We start from the raw sequence: 21,345 nt of genomic DNA on the forward strand, positions 1-21,345 counted from the left end.
TTTTTTTCAGTAGTATTCCTTGAAAATAACATCATCCTCCCTCCATCCTGATGCATCTCCATAATATTTGCATGTTGATCAAACCTGCTGGTAGCAAATGTATCAGCCCACCTGTGCATTGTTTCAATGTCTTCCTTTAATCTGACCTCGTGGGGATCCCAGGCTTTGCAGCAGTTTTCAAGAATGAGTTTCACTAGAATAATATACAGTAAAACTTTGTTTATATGGTTTTCAACAGACTTCAGAAAAAAACATATAAGTGTGAAAAACATATATATGAAATATAGCACGTTACTATCAAATTAATTGATAAACAAAAATGAAAAATCCAATAAAAAAAGTTACATTCTACAAAATGTTATATAGAGTTACTAGGTACCATTATATATATATATAATAAAAAAATCCATAATTTTTACTTGGTGCGGCAATAGTGTACAGTGTACTCTCAAAACAGGATAACACTGTCATTATTTTTTCAGAAACATTGTGGTGTGTCACAAATTGTTTAATTATTTCTAACACATTTACTGCATCGTTAAACGTCACACAGGAATCCTGAGGCTCTTGTGTATCATTCTCATTGTCAGCTTCTTCCTCGTCCAGGTCCCGCGATGCACATTGAACTATCTCAGCGATAGTCATGGGTTCTTTAGTGATGATGTTTTCATCAACATTCATGTAATCCTCAAATGATGCCTGCTCTTCAAGTCAATTCCATTCTTCATCATTAGGTGAAATATCGTCAGTGATCATTTCCACCATGATCATGGACTTCATTTCCAAACCCAGCTTTTCGGAAACAGTTCCAAATGGTATCATCTGAAACTCTGTGCCATGAAGCTGCAATGTAGTGCATTGCCTATCAGAAGACAAAAAATAATTAATAATTTCTCAAAGTGTTCTTTGGCTCTGGTAGCACAACACAAAATAAATGGCGAGTAAAAATCTTATCTATAAAATGTTTATTTTAATTTCTTCCTTTTTTCAATGTTTACACAGCTGACGGTATGCTGCATGAACATTTTGTGATAATGCAACTTGAAATTATATATTACTTCAAGGTCAAGTGGGTGGAGCTCATGCATGCAATTCGATGGAAACAATTCCACGGTCACATTTCTCAAATAGAAACTAAGGGGAGGATGTGCTGCACACCTGTCTATGAACAATAAAATCTTCCAGCCTGCTGCACCCATTTTTGCATCGACACTTCGAAGCCAGCTTTTGAAAACTTTTGTCAGAAACCACGATTTCTTGTTACTAGTGCATTTTGTGGGAAACGTAACAGTATTCTTAAAAGAACGGGGCTTGGCAAATTTCCCAGTTCTAAGTGGGGGAGGAGCTTCTCACTCCCAACACTGTTAGGACTAACAACACTGTTACACGTTACTTCGTTTTCCTCCATGGCAGTTCTCGCCTTTGAATGCCATTGCGCTGTCACCCATAACATTGTAAAACAAGCCCGTCTCATCCTCATCGAAAATATTTTTAGGAGCATATTGGGATGTCATTTCTTTGAAAAGGGTTTTCTTCTCGTCTCACACTGTCTTGGGATCAACACTTTTGCTTTTGCCACATACATTCTGACAGCTGATGCCATGTCTTACCTTAAATTTGTGCAGCCAACCAGATGAACTACTGAAATTTTCCACACCGAGCCGAATTGCAAATTCATTTGCTTTTTCACAAAGCATTGGACCGCTAGTAGGAATGCCTTCTGCTCTACGTTGCCTGAACCACTGCAACATACAATCTTCCACATCTTCATATTTCCCGCCCTAAATGTGTGTCCGCTTACTAGTAGAAATTCTGAACACATATGCACTATCTTCAATTGCCTTTGCCTTTTCTACTATAGAATTTAAAGTAGACACAGAAATTCCTAATTCCCTGGCAATATCCACTTGATTTTGATTCCTGTTTTCCTTCACAACTTTCAAAATTCATAGCTTTTCAGCAATAGTAATGCTTTTCTTTTTTCTTCCACTCATGCTACCAGTTCTCAAAATAATTAGCAATATAGTAATATGGTACTATAGCCTATACTGTATGAGGTGTGATGTGTTTTGGGATTCCTGAGTGACATGCAACACTTCTTGTCCAGTTGTGCCCTTGTTCGGCAGAAGTTGTGTAACTTCGGGAAAACAAATGAGTGCTACACCTACTGCCAACCTTCCCTATGGCTATCACCACGGCCATAATAGTAAGCTTCATACGTTATACTGTACTTTCCAATACTGTATAGTCTCTGTATAAGATCTGTTTTTTGTGGCGACACTGTTATTGCAGTTTATACTGTTGTTGCATATCTGTCAATCTATAAAACAATCTCAAGTCCGACACATTAAAAATTAAGTGTTAGTTGGAGTCAGATGCTTGCAACAAAGTGATTTTCAAGTTGGCAACCATGTTGCCATGTTAATAGATGGAGCTTAGGCCAGTACTATACTATCAAATTTTCTTTGACAATGATCTTTGGCATCACGCAAAATGGGTTATTTCACTGTCATCAAATATTTCATCAAAGTTTCTTCATAAATCAGAATGAGATTTTCACTCTGCAGCGGTGTGTGCGCTGATATGAAACTTCCTGGCAGATTAAAACTGTGTGCCCGACCGAGATTCGAACTCAGGACCTATGCCTTTCGCGGGCAAGTGCTCTACCAACTGAGATACCGAAGCACGACTCACACCCGGTACCCACAGCTTTACTTCTGCCAGTACCTCGTCTCCTACCTTCCAAACTTTACAGAAGCTCTCCTGCGAACCTTGCAGAACTAGCACTCCTGAAAGAAACGATATTGTGGAGACATGGCTTAGCCATAGCCTGGGGGATGTTTCCAGAATGAGATTTTCACTCTGCAGCGGAGTGTGCGCTGATACGAAACTTCCTGGTAGATTAAAACTGTGTGCCCGACCGAGACTCGAACTCGGGAACTCTTCATAATGGTTGATGACAACTTAATACTATTCTCTGCAGTTCAATTTTACTTACGGCATTGTCAATATAGTATGCTGATGTTGGCAACACCATCTTCATATAATGCAAATGTTTTGTTATGAAATGTTCATATTACAAGTATAACTGATTTACTGAGTAGACAAGGGTACATACAAGAATCTGTCAACTATAGAGCAAGAAGAGATTTATTTATTTACTTCGTGGTGAAATGAAATCCCAGCAATGAACGGTCATTGCCAACATCAACACACTGCACCACCGATGTCGTAAGTAAAATTATACCTTGTCTGCAGTTGCGTGCACTGCAATTGCATTCTCATTGCATTTGCAAGAGAAGTAGAAGAAAAGGAAACATACTTGGGTGAAGCCGTGGACTTCACAGCGAGTTGCAAAAGATATACAACAAAATTTGCTGCAGCAGCAGCAGGTCGGGGACATAAAGTAACATGAAAAATCCCTTTGGGATCGTAAGCTACACAGTACTTCATCTGCCTCGAATATTTCTATCAATTCTGTTATGTATGCAACACACTATGTAAATTTTGGAGTCACATTGATAAACATTGTGTGTCAGACAGCTGCAGCGATGCTAGTGCTCCAAGCGGTTATTTTCTACATGCAGTAAACGTAAGACAAATGCTTCCTTTGATCAAATCTAAGGTGAGGCGCTAGATTTGATCAAAGAAAATTTGACTAATGCCTAACTTTGGCAAAGTTACTTATTACACTATCAAATTTTATTATAGTTTAATATCGGCCTTACCAATCCACTTCCCGGCACCCCACTCTGAAACACTGCATCAAAACTTGTGCACACTGTGGATATTTCACTGGTACACAAAAAAAAAGGGGGGGGGGGACGTACAAGTGAAAAACGTATAAATGAAGTTTTTCTGTATGTGGTCTCATTTTACAGGCAAACCACACTTTCCTAAAACTGAAGTTGAATATTCATCTTTCCCACTATAGCCCACTATAGTCCTTACATGCTCATTCAATTTCATATTGTTTTGCAATGTTAGGACACTGATGATGATACCTTGTCTCCGATATATCTGGGAACTTACTTCGTATGCTTGTACTGTTGTTAACGGTCTACAGTGGGGAACCACATCAAATGCTTTTTGGAAATTTATGAATATGGAATCTGCCTGGTGCCCTTTACCCTTTATTTCACAGGATATCTTGTGAAGAAATGGTGAGCTGAGTTTTGCATGAGTGATGCTTTCTGAAAGTGCACTGATTTGTATAAAGAAACTTTTCTGCTTGTGCAGAAGCTTTATGTTTAGCAGTCTGCTGACAGCTATTTTTTTAACTTCTTTCTCCCAGGTCCTGACTCATTTTTCCAATACAGACAAGTGTAATGTGATGCGAATACATAGAAAGATAGGTCCCTTATCATTTAGCTACAAAATAGCAGGTCAGCAACTGGAAGTAGTTAATTCCATAAATTATCTGGGAGTACTCATTAGGAGTGATTTAAAATGGAATGATCATATAAAGTTGATCGTCGGTAAAGCAGATGCCAGACTGAGATTCATTGGAAGAATCTTAAGGAAATGCAATCCGACAACAAAGGAAGTAGGTTACAGTACGCTTGTTCGCCCAATGCTTGAATACTGCTCAGCAGTGTGGGATCCGCACCAGGTAGGGTTGATAGAAGAGATAGAGAAGATCCAACGGAGAGCAGCGCGCTTCGTTACAGGATCATTTAGTAATTGCAAAAGCGTTACGGAGATGATAGATAAACTCCAGTGGAAGACTCTGCAGGAGAGACGCTCAGTAGCTCGGTACGGGCTTTTGTTAAAGTTTCGAGAACATACCTTCACCGAAGAGTCAAGCAGTATATTGCTCCCTCCTACGTATATCTCGCGAAGAGACCATGAGGATAAAATCAGAGAGATTAGAGCCCACACAGAAGCATACCGACAATCCTTCTTTCCACGTACAATACGAGACTGGAATAGAAGGGAGAACCGATAGAGGTACTCAGGGTACCCTCCGCCACACACCGTCAGGTGGCTTGCGGAGTATGGATGTAGATGTAGATGTAGAACAGTACAGGAAATAATTCATTTCCTTTTCAGACTCTTGTCTTAATATCAAAAAATTCAAATACTTTGCTTAAAATTTTGACTTCTGACCTGGTATTAGTTAATGACTGGATGAGTTTTGTTGGTTCTCTATCTACTTTGATTTCTCCTAATATGTTGAGCTGTACATCTCAGTCTGTTGTATCATATGCTTTTCTGAAGCCTACAATGGACGTTTACCATTTTTCTGGTTATGCAGGTTTGTAAGATGGTTTTGAGATTGTGAATTTGTTGTCTGCAAAGGCATAGTGACTACAGTGAGGCACTGGGAGGCCTTCTAACAGTAGTTGTAAATATAAATCAGATATTTCTCTTAGAAAAGTGCTTTCTACCATCAAATTTTCATAACAGTTCATCTGGCCAAAGCATGAGATAGATGCCTATCAAAGACTGTATGTGAACAGCGATTTCGAAATTCTTGAGTTGCAAGCTGATGCAGGTGGCATAACTACCATGTTATGTTACCTACCAATTTCCTTTTTCAGATCATCTCCAATTGCACACGACATTGGGTGGGCTCAAAAAATTTGGGAGTTGCTGTTGGCCTTAGTGTAAGATAAGCTGTAAATGGGGAAGCACTCTTGAGGCCCAGTGGGTGAAGTAAATTAAAATTGTCCTGATTCTGAAAGCCAAAAGCTATGAAATCACCAAGAAAACAAATATATGTGGTGTTTGGAAAGGAAACCACAAATGTTATTGTACAAGACACATTTTTTTAAAGCTTGCAGCAACCTGAGATGTGATCGTGGTTGGAATTAGTTGATTACTGAGTAACACAAACTCACGATTCGAGCACACTTCACAAGTGGTCGTATGTACATTGAGTGATTAGTGTTACCACTACTCCTGAAATTTGTTTTCATACTGTAAAGCAAGCAACCCAGAGCAAGAAACAATTTGTGTGGCATCTGGGATCCAGGAAAGTAGTAAGTGGAAACAGCATCCACTTGAACTTGAGAAAACTGTAGTTTTAGCACTTGATTTATATCTGCATGTACATAATTCATCTGCAAGTTACAATGAAGTGCCTGGTAGATAGTTCATCGCTCCACATTCAAGCTGTTTCTCCACCATTCCACTCTTGAACAGTTTGTGGGAAAAATGAGCTCTTATTTCTTATATTTTATTATGACAATCATTTCTCCCTATGTAGGTGGGCGTCAACAAAACATTTTCGAGCTCTAAGGACAGATTTGGTGATTCCAATTTCACGAGAAGATCCTATCACAGTGAAAAATGTCTTCGTTTATTGATTGCCAGCCCAATTCACATATAATATCCGTGGTACTCTCTCCTGTATTTCACGATAATACAAAACGATCTGTCCTTTTTTTCAACTTTTCTGATATCCTTTGTCAATCCTATCTTATGCAGGTGACTTAAAAGTCTCAAACTGTGGGGTCAGTTTTATGGTAGTAGTGACATGAAACTTGCCCAAAGGGAGTAAGCTGGCCACTTGTGTAGAGTGATACAGTTTGAAGAAGGTGAAAATAACAGTGGCAACATTCTGAGGTGCTAAGAAAATAAAATTGAGAGAGAATACATTAGCATTTTGTTAACTGCTTTCTTGTCATGCTGACTGTCTTGTTTGTTTGTTGTAAAGCTTTCAGTATGGCCACAGGTCATTATGTAGAAAGTAGTGCTGTTGTGATTGAGGCACGTCCAATAAGGAAGTGGAGGTGTGATGCTGTGAGATGTGGTACATCTCATCATTTGTGCATCAGCGTGTTCATGGACTGGACTGTATCGAAAGACTCAGATATTTGTAAAATGTTGCAAAGAAAAGGCTTGGGAAGCCATAATGCTTATTGACAAATTTCTCTGTTTGGTACATGCCATAGTACAATATCATACATTTAACTGTCTGTACAGTTTTTGACACTTAAGATACACAAAATTACTCTTTCTATTTAAGCCATGAAGGTGTACACTCTTAGAATGATAAGACTGACTATGCTCTTTTTCATGCTGGTAGAAACTCTGTCATAAGACAATGACATAGATTTGACTGCGGAAGTGCTTACGTAACAAATTACAAATTTGAATGCAGTACAAGTCACCAGGGTTTATTTGGGGAGCCAGTACCATAAAAAAAGGGGGCTGGGAGGTGTATGGATTATTGATGGAGAATGCAACTAGTTTTGTGTGTGCCAATCAACTACTCAGTGTTTATGCTGTTTGGCAAGTATTCTCCTAATTTATTTATATACTGTTGACTTTGTTTGTCATCTACCTGGAGCACATGAAAATCCAAGTCCTCGGCATATAAGTTGGAAGAACAGGGTCATAATTGGGTTGGGAAAACAGATTAAGGCTGTGCAGCTATTGAAAACAATACTGTGTGTTGTAGTTGATGCAGGGATGGGTTAAGCAGGATTTGCTGCTGATAACAATTTTCTTTCTGTTCATGGTACTTGTCCAGATGTGTTGGTGGCAGCAGCAGCAGCAGCAGCAGCAACAGTAGTAGTAGTAGTAGTAGTAGTAGTAGCTGTTGTAGTTGTTGTTGTGTTTGTTTTTTCACTAAAACATCCATTTCTTCATATAACACTCACAATGTAAGTGAGACCGTGCTACCAGTTTTATAACTGTGGAGATAGCTACTCATTGAACAAATGTATTTATGGGTGCAGAACACAAAATTCGAATAAATGGAATGTTCAAGTATGTCGGAACACTGTCATGACGTGGGGTAAAGTCAGTCCACTAGTACAGCAAACTGTAAATAATGCTAGCACAATCAACCCTAAGGCTGTTTAAAAATGCATTACAGATATTTATGTGTAGTTCATCATAGAATGAAGAATTCAAGAAGCAGCAGCAGCAGTGAGTACAGCATTAACCATCCTGTGAATGTATGCAACACTTCCCTCTTAGGGTCACATGTTCATTAAGGGCGAAACCTATATTAGAGCATTGACGTGAGTGATGTGCAACAGGTTGACTCAATAGACTCTTTTGTTGTATGAATTAACACAGGTATAGCAGTAAAGAGAGCATACAAAATTTGTAAGAAGCATGAAAACATTTTGTGCTGAAAGAATAATTTCTGAAAAACCATTGAAATTAAGAATTGTTTTAATATGTCAATACTTCCATAGAATCATCAATGCTATTAGTTCCCAAAATAAGCCACCATTGTACTTGTAGTATGGTATGTGGTTGCAACAATGTTGTCTATGAAACATTTCATATTTCATAATATTTATTAATTTACTTGCAGTGTAAACCTTTTAATTACTAATGAAAATGAAATGTCAATGATAATATGACACAACCTACAATTAGAACTCAGTATTGCACCTATTGCTGAAAATGAACATAATTGTTGTGATAGGCTTCTTTAGTTGTCTCAACACTTAGCAGCCTTCCTATTTCAGTTGCAGTCACTGAGGGCTCTACCGAACTATAGGGTTTGAAAGGCATTTTTTCCCCTTCATAGTGTTTACAAGAAACTAGTTAGTAGTTCTCTTGGAAGGAAATGTCAAAATAGACATTTGTTGAGTTTTTACACCATTAGTCAATTATTTTGTTACATATTGCCACTTGGGTATACTATAGCTGTTAACAATTCCAATGTTCTCATTATACATTTACTAACTGTCATCAGAGTGTATATGTTACACTATATATTCATAACAGGTGCTAGCAATGGTAAGAGAATTTGTGTGCGTTTAGCTATTACTTTTCCACAACTTAACAATGAATTTGATTTACCAGATAAAAACAGCACTTGTTATGACGGCATGTATCTTCTGATTTTGGGTGCTTAATTTTTTAAGTAACCAATTAGATATTTACCTATTATGATATATTCTGTATGTGATGTTCATCATTTTGTTGCTGTACTGTATTTACTTTTTTCCCTCTTTTCTTTACAGCATGGCATGTGCGTTTAAAACAGTACTATCCCAGTGCGACAAGCCGTAAAGGTAAAAATTCTAGAGTGGGTGGAGATCAACATCATTGCAAAGACAAGAACATGGAAAAAACATCCTGTGAATCTCAAAAACAAGATTCGAAGAGAGATTACACTAGAAGTGAGAGGCACAGAAAAGAGAGGCACCAGAGTAAAGTAGATGAACAACACTCAGAAATAGGTGAAAGTGATAAACACAAGAAGCATTTGAGAGAATATCATCACAGAAAACAAAAGAGGCATGAATCAGATGAAGATGGTATCAGGGAAAAGAAAAGACCAAAACTGTCAGAGGACAAGTGTAAATCAGATGACACACATTTAGAGACAAAGCTTGACTCCGTCTCTGTAGATAAAAAAGAAAAAAGTGATACAGAAGATCCTGAAGAAAAGCACCTCACAACTAAAGTTATACAAGAATCTTGCAAGAGGATAGTGGCTGTTGATCAACAGTTTGATTTCAAGATTGATTATTACAAGAAATCTGATAACAAGAGAAGACCAGAATACACAGAGAAGGAAAATAAAGAAAAGCTTAGAGATAAAGATAAAGATCAGAAGAGGCATGACAAAAGAGTGAAGTTAAGTAGTGAGGAATACAAAACAAAGAAACAACACTCTAGTGATAATGTAGGTGAGAGGCATAGGAGGGAACACAGACACAATCAGAGCCACGAAAAAGCGTGTGAAAAAACAACTAATAACACCGAATTGAATACTAGTTGCAGTAAAGTTACTCGCTCCTCACAGCATAAAAAAGAAGTTGTATCAGAAGATAACCCAGATACATCAAGTAGCACCAAACTCGATAGTAGTGTTACTGCTGAGATCTCTGTACATTGTAGTCTTGACTTAGAACATTCTTCAGACAGAATTGTAAATACGCCAAAGAAGAGTTGTCCCGTAAATGAAGTTAATTCCAAGAGTGTGTTACAGACAAGTGTTCAAAAAGATGGTACTGAGAATTTGCAGTGTACAGAAACTGGAGTGAGAAGTGATAGTGGTGATAACCAAAAATCGTGTTCTGCTAAAAGGGAGTCTAGGTCAAAAAGTGTATCAAGGACAAATGTAAACATCTTGGACCAAATTATGGCCAGTATGAACTCAAATAGTGCACCAAGGCTTAAAGAAGACAATGACATAGTTTAAAAGTTAGTAAAATCCATATGTGCACCAGTTAGTGAATTTTCACTGACAAATATAACTGCCTTCTTAGTTCACAATTTAAAAAAATGTAAGTACTTTTACCTTGAGAGGATTTTAATATACATCTCTCTCTCTCTCTCTCTCTCTCTCTCTCTGTGTGTGTGTGTGTGTGTGTGTGTGTGTGTGTGTGAATATTGTGCATAGCATGTCATATAATATAGCATGTAAACAAATTTGCAAATTTTATTGCATGAGAAACTTCCAGTTAATTATCTTATAGGAGCACAATTTAAACTTAATTTCAGATCTACAAGCTGTCTTTATGAGAAATCATGTGATTGTAATAGTAATGGGTAGATATAGTGATTATGAAAGGCAACTCAGTGTTTACGAGGAACAAATATTTACCCCAAGTGTCAACAGTCAATTAAATTTTAATAAAAGTTTTAAATTATTCCTGGTGTGTTGAAATTTTGCTTTGAATTACACTCATAGGTTCCACTTACCTTTCATGTAGATCAGGGCTGGCCAAAAACTCTGCTTGCATGTAGTGCTCATGTGCACATGTGCCAATCTCTCTTGCCTGCATGCACAATTCTCCCTCCACCATATCATGCTGTCAGAGAGGGAAGAGATGGAAGCAGGTTGGAGGGAAGGAGGGGCGGAGGTTAACTGCAAAAGCACTGTATGCAGCTTTGTTTCATATTTCTTAACAATATAAATCACAAACAAAACAAATTTTTAATATTATTCAACTTATTTTTGGCATGCTTGAAAGACATAATAAAATTTTAGTCTGGTACAAACTGTCAGCAAATTTCTATCCGTCACAAACTGGCAGCATACAGACGTATGTAGGCAGTTTCACAAATTTTTGTCTCTCAGGTTTCCATGCAAGCTTGATATATTTAGTTTCATAATTGAAAAAAGGCTTTCACACACAGTTGTGTTGATTGAAACATTGGTAACAGGTTTTCAAACTCATTATGGAGATGTACACCTTTCCTGAGGAAAACAACGTAGAACTCCAGGACATTTTCAAAGTTGAAGAATTTGTCTCTTAAATGTGTATTACACTGCAAATTCACCAGTTTCATCTGCAAACACACATGGCCACCTCAACTGAAATGGCAAATGGTCTCAAAAACAGATGTAAGGTATACCACTTTTGAAATTTTTAGTTACTCATTTTCCTATTTAGCTCAAAAATGAAACACTACCAATTTTAAAAGTATCAAATGTGACAAAAAAAACTGGGGGAAGTTGTATCTTTCAGGTTTTCCAATAGTTTTGAGTTGTTTTGCACTCTTAACTATATGAAGAAAGTCCTGCATGACATGAATGCTTCCTGTTGTACCATGTATTAAGTTTTTTCCTTGTTCCATTCTCAAATGGTGTATGGAAAGAATGGGCATTGGTAGATTAGTTTTCCATAACTGTGTTATGATAAAGGATATGTAAACTGATGAAACATTGTGACCATTTGGTTAATGACATGTTGATCCACCTCTCGAAAGCAGTGATTTTTGTGTAGCATGGGTTTGCTCTATACACAGGTCATGTAATAAATTACGGGCAGTGGTTTGTGGGCATAGATGATGCCTGATAGTCTTTCTGATATGTTCCTTCTAGTTAAAATTAGCTGAATTTTGTGGCAGAGGTTACAATGTGAGTTCACTGTAATGCTCCCCAAACCATTGCAACATAATACTGGATTTGTGATTCAGTCAGTTATCCTTCTGGAATTCCATCAGTTTTGTATCCTTAGTTGTAACTGCACCCACGTGAGTGATTGATGTGTGATGATTCCCACATTGTGTTTAAGTACTCTTTTATCACAACAAAATTAACTGCAACAGCAAACATAATAACAACTGAAATGATCATCCTTGATCATGTGAGTAACAAAATTGAAGTCTGTAGGGATGTCAGTCCAATGACTACAGTTGTACAAGCACACAGTCAATGTTTCCCAGTAACACTACTGCTACAGTGGCAGGGTGTCCTGGAAAGGCAAGGATTGGAGGAAGCAGGAGGCTCTGATGAAGATTGCTGGCTGATTGATGTGGAGTATCATCCCAGGAGGTCATGGTGTGGTGTAGACTCAGTGGGAAACTTCAATAGATGGGCTGCAGGATGTGCTTGGGCTGGAGGTGAATGAAGAGCTGCCATCTTTAGTTTGAGCCGCCACTTAAACACACAGTAGGTGGAGCTATATCCACAGGTGCTTGGCAGACATGTGACCTGTGGATGTAAGCTAGTTCCCTCGAATGCAGTGCTGCTGTTGATGCTGTGTGCACTGCCTGTGAGCAGTGATGATACCACTGGTGGCACCTGTTATGGATCAGTGTGCAAACGGTAAGTACATTGATGTACTAGAGAGGTGCATAAACAGTCTCCAAAGGGAAAAAAAGAAAAATGTCTGTGGTTGAACACAGGCATTGTGCCAGAACAGGAGTAGCTGACCAATGGGCAGATACTAGATCTTTATTCTCCCTTAAGGAAAATTTGGCAGAGCCACCTTGACACTAGCCAAAAGTTCCTGCAAACCGTCCTTTGGGCCAGAGATGGTAGGGCCTACTGAAGGAGGAGGTTGCAGTGCCTGTGGGCATCTGCCAGAAGAGGTGCCTCCCCTGGGTCAATGCAGAGGTTATCCAAGGGCAATGGGAGCTCTTGGTGGCTGTGAACCTGTCCTCCCAGATCAGGGACCGAGGTTGTGAAGTGGTGTCCACAAAGCAGTGGGTAGCCTAGGCCTGACTGCAAAAAAAGGGGGTGTAAAGCTAGTCTGAAATTAAAAAAAATAATGCAACAGAATTCTAGCACTAGAGGTACAGATATACGTGGCCGGCTGGTGGAGAAATCATAGAAGGAGCGATCACAAGGTTAGAGATGAGCAGCCAGTGACCAGTGGAAGCAAACCTGGTGACTGATGGAGCCAATCTGTGAGATGCACGTACACTGCCAAATACAGATGAGGAAATCCATGGAAGCAGTCAGTGGAGCAAAGACATTGGCGGGTACCAACTGGAGTAGGAGATAGTGCTAGACTAATGTGGACAATGAGAAGCAAAGATACCAGTGGTGTACTTGGTGCCAATGGGGTGCCAGCAGCATTGGGGGGGACAGGCCTTGATCAGTGCAGCTGATGGTGTGATGGCTGACAAGGCACTGGCACAGGGGGAAAAGGCATGACCAATTCGACCACCCATGCAATAGTGTGGCCGCTGAAAGTGCACCAGTGGCACTGGGAAAGTTAGCTCGACCAGTTCAGCTGATGGTGTGAAGGTACAATGGAAATGGGGTGCTATTTCCTCTGGGAGACAGGCCTTGACCAGTGACACTGCTGACACTATGTGCAATGCAACAGTGTGGTGTCAGAAGGTGCCAGTGGCACTGGGACACGGAGCTCGGCCAATACGGCTGCTGCAAACATGACAGTGTGATGGACAGCTTGAAGTTGTTGGAATGCTGATAGCATTGGGAGGCAGAACTCAGCCAGTGTTGCTGCCAGAAACACATTAATGCGACAGTCACAGACAGAGTCATGGAGCAGTGATCACCAGAAATGAAATGTGTGAAAACAGCAGAAAAAGTGGAAAGGATGTGTCCTGAGGGTGCAGATGGAGTCGAGTTGTAGGAGTGCCATGGACACAGAAACAAGGACAACCAAAAAGGCCCAGAAACATTAAAAGAATGGCACAGAATGATGAAGGACACTGAGCAGTATTTCATACTTAGGAGCCTGGGAGCATAAAAGACAAGTAGAGAAAAAAACTTGAGGAATGTGAAAAAGGCCACAAAAGAAACTGACACAGGGGCATAAGAGAGAAATGGAAAAGATGACATGCGTATGGACACAAGAAGGATCTACACTGCAGGAACAAAGCAACAAAAGTGGCTTGCACGAGGCCACAAGAAAGATCCACACTGTGGAAAGGAGAAATGATGAAGCACCAACAGAGTCAAGAAAAAGCATGAGTCATAAGTTACCCAGAAGGAGAGACACTAAGTGTTCCAATGCGTTTGCTAGGATGGCCAACCAGGGCTGCAACTTCTTGAAGTGGTTGGGGCAGCATTGAGTTCAGCCATGGGGTAGCGACCAGGCTGGACACAGCGGGAGCCAGGTCCAATTGCTGAGAAGCCAGGCGACAGTGCTGGGAAATGCTGTTTTTACCCTCATCACCAACTTTTGTCCTTAGATGTAACTGCACACACATGAGAGATTGACGAGTGATGATTCCCAGGTTGCCTTTAAGTACACTTTTATTACAGCATCACAACAAATCCAAGTTCAACATCAAATGGAATCATCCTTGATCATATGAGGAACAAAATCAAAGTCTGTAGTTATGTCGGTTGAGTGATCACACTTGCGCAAGTACACGGTCAAATGTTTCACAGTAGCACTACTGGTACATTGGCACAGTGTCCTGGGAAGCCAAGGGTTGGAGGAAGCAGGAATGAAGATTTCTGGCCACTTGGTGTGGAGTGTCACTCCTGGTGGTTGCAGTGCCGCATAGACTCAGCGAGAAGCTCCAACAGATGGGCCACAGGATAATGCTGGTGCTTGGCCTAGAAGTGAATGAAGAGCTGCATGCTGGAGATTGAGCAGCCACTTAAATACACAGCAGCCTGAAGAAAATCTGTGGGCACTTGATGGACACATGACCCATGGCTGCAAGCAAGTTCCGTTGAATGCAGGACCACCATTGCTGTTGTGCATGCTGCCAATGAGTGATGATGGTGTCCCTGGTAGTGCCTGTTATGTATCAGCGTCTAGACATAGTGTCTGTCAACAGAACAAGTTCCAAACATGCAATATACTTGCAAGGCAAATAAAAAGTCACTGAATGAGGCATTAAGCGTAAAGGGTCACAGGTGTTGTGCAATAATGCTCACATAATTCACAGCTGTTGTGGTGTCTTCGATTACCGCTACAGATACCATGGAAGCCCAGGTGAATGCTCCTGCATCTTAATTCTGCCCTGACCAACCTACATGATGAATGTTTTGAGCAGCCATTCACCACGATAATCGTGTATCTGGACAGGATCGTCCACCTGGTGTAACAAGAACTGTGATTCATCTGATGAGGCAACACATTTCCATTAATCCATGGTCTAATCCTGATGATCTTCTGCCCACTGCAATTGTAAGTAACCATCTCACTGGGTCATCATTCGAATATAATGGGGTCATCTGTTGTAGAGCTCTATGTTCAACATTGTGTGCTGAATGGTGTGGCCTGAAACACTGTTGATTGCAGTAGCATCCTACTCTTTCATCAGATCTGCCACAGCTTGCTTTCAAGCCCCTGACCTCCACATTCTGTGATGAGGTGTGGTTATCGCAGGGTTGGCCATGGCGTGCAAACTTCACACTTGCACAATTTGCTGCTCACGTGTAGGACAGAGCTTGGCCGGTCTCGGTATGTCTTGGCCTTTGTTGGTCCCTCTTGGTACAGTGCTACATTTCGTTTAACAGTGCAGTGCATCACTTTCTTCTAGCATTTGGTGTGGCTTATTTTGGCTGGCACAACGTTCTTCAGTTCTGGGTATTGCAAATTTGCTATGAAATGGCATTAAAACATCATGCAGAAATAATTTAAAGACTTAGTTGATAATTATCAACAGATGATTTTTTACAGAATTCAGTTTTCTATTCATCGAGAAGCACTTTGTGTTAAATATGCAGATGTGGAACACATGATGGAATTACTGATGTGAATAGTAAATCTTCTGAAGGTACACACTTTATTACATTGTCAGTTTCAACAGTTTTTGATGACATTGAACAAAGAGTGTGGAGAAGTTGAATATTACTGCAAAGTGCCTTGTTTAAGTGAAAGAAGCCGCGTGGTCTGAGGCACCTTGTTACGGTCCACACTGCTCCCTCCGTCTGAGGTTTGAGTCCTCCCTCAGGCATGGGTGTGTGTGTTGTCCTTAGCGTAAGTTAGTTTAAGTTAGATTAAGTAGTGTGTAAGCTTAGGGACCAATGACCTCAGCAGTTTGGTCCCATAAGATCTTACCACAAATTTCCAAATTTAAGTGAAAGAACATATTGGGAATGAGTTTTTAAGATACGCTGTTGTTAAATTTATGAAGGAAAAAGCAAAGCAAGAACAAAAATTAAAAGATCGAGAATGGATTGCAGACCTCACATTTTAAGTAAAGTTGACTGCAGACTGCCCTCAGTAAGACATTGCAAGGTGAGAAACAACATCCTTCTGATTTTGTGATGAAAGTGAATCTATTGAAAAAGAAAATTGATTGTGGAAGAGACAACTTTTATAAGGAGCACTGTCTGTTTCCCTAAGCTCACTGATGTTAAAGAAACTGTGAATTCTGAACAATCCATTGAGGCACTGAAAGAATTACAGAAATAAAACATTTGAGGATGCTGCCATTTTTACACCTGCTTTTGAGCTGTTGTTGAGACCAGTTGCCATTTTAGTTAAACAAGTCTTTGCCCATCTGCAGATGTAATTCATGTTTAAAAGACAAATTCTTTTATGTTCAAAGTGTGCTGGAGTACTACATTGTTTTCCTGGGGATGAGTCTCCACATATTCATAATGAAGTTGCAAACATGATATAAATGTTTTGATCATAATGTTTTAGCTCATCATTGTATATGTATTGCAACCAGACACAATGTTGAAGATTATTTATCTTATGACATTAAATTATTACTGATGTTGTTTGAGTGCATGAAAGGCATTATTTAATTACGGAGTGCATGAAAGGCATTATTTAAGTAAGTCACAATTACATGGCAACCTGAGTGAGGAAAATCTGTGAAACTGGCTGCTGAAAATTTGTGGTGGTGGTGGTGGTGGTTAGTGTTTAACGTCCCATCGACAATGCGGTCATTAGAGACAGAGCGCAAGCTCGGGTTAGGGAAGGATTGGGAAGGAAATCGGCCGTGCCCTTTCAAATGAACCATCCCGGCATTTGCCTGAAACGATTTAGGGAAATCACGGAAAACTTAAATCAGGATGGCTGGAGACGGGATTGAACCGTCGTCCTCCCGAATGCGAGTCCAGTGTGCTAGCTGAAAATTTGTGCCAAATATGAATTATGTTTGTGAGATATAAATTTTATTATGTCTTAATAGTGTGAAAAAAATAATTTAATAAGACTAAAAATTTATTTTGTTGGTGGTGTACATTGTCAAGAAATATGAAACAACACTGCATGTGATGTGTTCCCAGTCCCCCCCCTTCCGTCTCTTCCTGCTCAGACAATGTGGCACCACATAGTGGGAAGTGTGGAACGAACGAGAGAGATTTGCATATGTACATGAGTACTGCATGTGAGTTGAGTTTTTGGTCATTCGTGGCATATGGTTTCACCATCCTTCAACCACTTTTATAGATGCTCACAACAGTAGCATGTGAACAGCTTACTAGGTTTGTTATTTCCAAGATCATTGTTCCCAGGTGCCGGACTGTACAAATCTATTCTTTGTCAAAGTCTCTCTCATGTCAGTGGATGTCTCCATTTTCAACCATTATCATTGCTTGAATGATTCTCCATTCATCTGTGCTATACTTATTTCATGAGTCTGCAATGCCCCCAGGCAGCAGTGGCCATAATGTTTTAGCTCATCATTGTATATGTATTGCAATGAGACACAGTGTTGAAGATTAATTATCTTATGACATTAAATTATTACTGATATGGTTCGAGTCACTAGTGCTCATTCTCAAGCATCAAGGCCTAAATCACTTAAACATTATTTGTACCACTTATGCTACTAGCTGCAGTAGGCATATTCTCTGAAGCTAATGAAGACTGTGGCATCTCAAGAATTAGTGGCAGTCTAGTTAAAAGTGTTAGCAGGTTAAATCATATTTAAGAAATTTGTCTGTCTTGATGCATGATGATAAGCCCTAGGGTCTGAAAATTTAATAAATTAATATCATAAGATTAATAATCTTTAACATTCGTGACTTATTGTGGTATATCAATATATCCTTCATGGAAAGAATGATTTGTTTTATATATATACGCTTTGTCAAACTCTTACCTCCACAAAGCAAGTCTGTGTTCATAAGCATGAAATTCAGTACACATCCGCAAAACACTGAATGGCCGTGCAAAATCACTTGTACACTGTTCTTAGTATTAATCTGAATGTTATTGACAGCTTAATACACTGTGAAGCGCGAACGCCTTCTGCTCCTATAATAATGTGGCATTCTCTAAGTCTGTTGATACAGCTGAAAGTGTGGCTGCTCGACAACTGACGCTGTCTTAAGAGCTCTAGCTGCATTAAGCGATTACTTTAATGTATGATACATATACATAGTATACTATTATATTGAAGATATATATCAGAATATGCTGCAGCAGGAACATACATACGAGGGTAATCCCAAAAGTTAGGCCTCCTGTTTTTTTATAAGTACATTTAGCTATTTTTCAACACAATAACCATTTCTGTCGATGCATTTTTGTAGACGCTGTGGCAGTTTTTGTATGCCCATGTCATACCAGCTTGCCGCCATGCAGTTCAGAAACTTATGAACCTCTTCTTTCACCTCGTCATCAGAGCTGAATCACTTTCCGGCCAAATATTCTTTTAACCTAGGGAACAGGCAATAGTCACTGGGCGCCAAGTCAAGACTATAGGGTGGGTGGGTGATTATTTTCCACTGAAACTGTTGCAGGAGAGCAACATTTTGCCGAGCGATGTGTGGGCGAGCGTTGTCATGGAGAATGTGTACGCCCTTGCTCAACATTCCTCTTCTCAAGTTCTGAATTGCCCGTTTTAGTTTTTTCAGAGTCTCACAGTACCTGTCAGCATTAATTGTGATCCTAGCGATTCAGCTCTTGACGACAAGGTGAAAGAAGAGGTTCATAACTTTCTGAACAGCATGGCAGCGAGATGGTATGACATTGGGCGTACAAAAACTGCCACATTGTCTACAAAAACGCATTGACAGAAATTGTGATTATGTTAAAAAATAACTAAATGTTCAAGCTGTAAACTGTTGTAAACCAATGTAGACATAAACAGGTCTACAGACTTAAAAAAAAAAATAGGAGACCTTACTTTTGGGATTACCCTTGTATATGTAATCAAAGACCAGGGTAGGCATCCTGCACCCCCTAAGGTCTGGTTCCCCCCCTGAGGTGTCAGTGTTTGTTGGTGATTCAGTAACAGGGATGTTTGTGATGGGTCCTTAACCACGACCCACTGGGGTTCTTTTTGTGCTATTTAATATAATTTTTTATTTGATAGAGATACGGATGAAGGACAGGTAATAGAAATGGAAATTTATTGTAATTTCTGTAATAATGTGTGGCATCTCCATCAACTTTAAATCTTGCTACAGTTAAGAGTTCCTTTAACCCATACAGATACAGTCTCTGACTCATTTATTTTGCGATGATTCCTCGTCCTAAGAACCAAAAGCATTGTGGACATATAATAAGATGTGCCTATACCTGTGTCTACAGTCGAGTCCCGAGGGGGGGGGGGGGGGGATGCTCTTTGATTATATATATGTTTCTGCTGCAACATATCTTGATATATATCTTTGATATAATAGTATACTATGTGAATGTATCATAGATTAAAGTAGCTGCTTAAAGAAGCTGGAGCACGACAATTGCAGGCCCTAGATTTACTAGGCCTCCACCGCGCAACAATTCAGTGACCGGAAATGATGAGGCCAGGAGTGCAGAAGTTGCAGTTAGATAAGTAGTGTTTCTCCTAAGACGGCGTCTGTCGCCGAGCAGCCGTACTTGCAGCAGTACTTCCATAAAACAGCACATTTCAGGTGGAAGTTTTAGAAAACGTTCTTGATGATTGTAGATTTGCTCAACAAGATTGCTTTGTGAGCACTTACCCTACCTCTTCTTATACCAATAATGCAGAGATGTGCATTATTCAAAGATCATTCACACTAATTTATTCATGGATAAAGGGATTGTTCTTCTCTGTTTACACAAATGCTTATTTGTTATTTACTATTCATCGCTTAAATAACAAGCAACATAGAATACCACTGCCTTTTCTTTGTTAATTTCTTGAACTGACTTCTATAACTAATGTTTGTACCTTTGGCTCAGTGCAGTTTCTGTTCGATAAAATGCTTTGGCTGATACTTCAGCGTCTTGTACAGCTATCAATATTTGGACTTGGTTGAGGGTCACCTTAAAAATACCTTTTTTGCACCCCATGTCCCTTTTGTGTGGTGCACCCCTGACCCGTTTAAGGTGGTCCTAAAAGTTCTCAACCCTATGGCACTAGTCTAGAAAGTCACAGTTTGGTGTTACGGAACAAATGAAGTCTCTGGTTTAAGGCTTTCACCCAACTCAGAACCAGGAGGTGAGGACAATGCTGCATGTTCTGATCTTTGTTGAAATTCTCTGAGCAAGAATGGACCTCTCATCACTCTCTACCAGTCGCGAAATAAAGTAAGTATGACTACAGAGCTCAGACAACAGGTATTGTTTGTTACAATGTGGGCCACAGTCTGCAACTGGTTGAATCATTTTCTCTCAGTAGCTGCTGGAACAGCCTTCTCGGCATGTTGAATTAAAGCCCCACACATGCACACTGAGTGCCCGAGCTTATCCTTCTTCTGTCTAGCTACCATTTCTCTAAGAGGTACCATGTTCCAGTTTTGCTAATATCCCTTGGTCACTTGCACCAAAGGTGTTGTGGTATGATATGTGTTATTTTGCTGCCTGTTGTTTCCTCCTCTGCTGGATCTTGTCTTCTAAAGTCAGCGTTCAGTAAACATCTCCCTCTTGAATTTCCTGCACCATAAATACTTTTTAATTATTTTTTTTAATTTTGTGGGATACTATGTTGTTCTCATCTGCATTAATTATCAGCCATCCATTACCTAGATAACAGCCTGTTTGTAGCCACCTTTAACATGGAAAATAGACACTACCTATTTATTAGTTTTGTTCCACTCCAGATGTTCTACTTCTCCAGGACCATCCATATGTGGGAGACATTCTGCTGCTTGCCACCTGAAAAGATGCAATATTGATGACTACCAACCCCATTTTTGTCAAAATTTTCCAGGCATTTGATTTGGCTTTGATGTGTGTGGAATATGTATATCCCTCTTCTCTTTGTTGTTTCGTAGTATGTAATTTCAGCTTACAGTTTTGTTGGCACCAGACTATTTAAATAACTTTTCTCTCTTTCTTCATCTCTATTCCCTCTATTTCTCCTGTTTTGAGGCTAGCAATCCAT

At 39.6% G+C, this 21,345-nt stretch overlaps 1 protein-coding gene across 1 annotated transcript in view; it reads left to right on the top strand.

Annotated features, from left to right (window-relative positions):
• The window catches only part of LOC126299246 (uncharacterized), a 389,842-nt gene that overhangs the window by 349,239 nt on the left and 19,258 nt on the right, over positions 1-21,345 (top strand). The window contains exon 11 of the mRNA XM_049991034.1: positions 8,937-10,208. Coding sequence (XP_049846991.1) covers positions 8,937-10,123 — 1,187 coding nt within the window. The 3' untranslated portion in view covers positions 10,124-10,208. The remainder of the gene's footprint in view (positions 1-8,936; positions 10,209-21,345) is intronic.

This window comes from Schistocerca gregaria, chromosome X (assembly GCF_023897955.1).
Source record: "Schistocerca gregaria isolate iqSchGreg1 chromosome X, iqSchGreg1.2, whole genome shotgun sequence".
Classification (NCBI taxonomy): domain Eukaryota; kingdom Metazoa; phylum Arthropoda; class Insecta; order Orthoptera; family Acrididae; genus Schistocerca; species Schistocerca gregaria.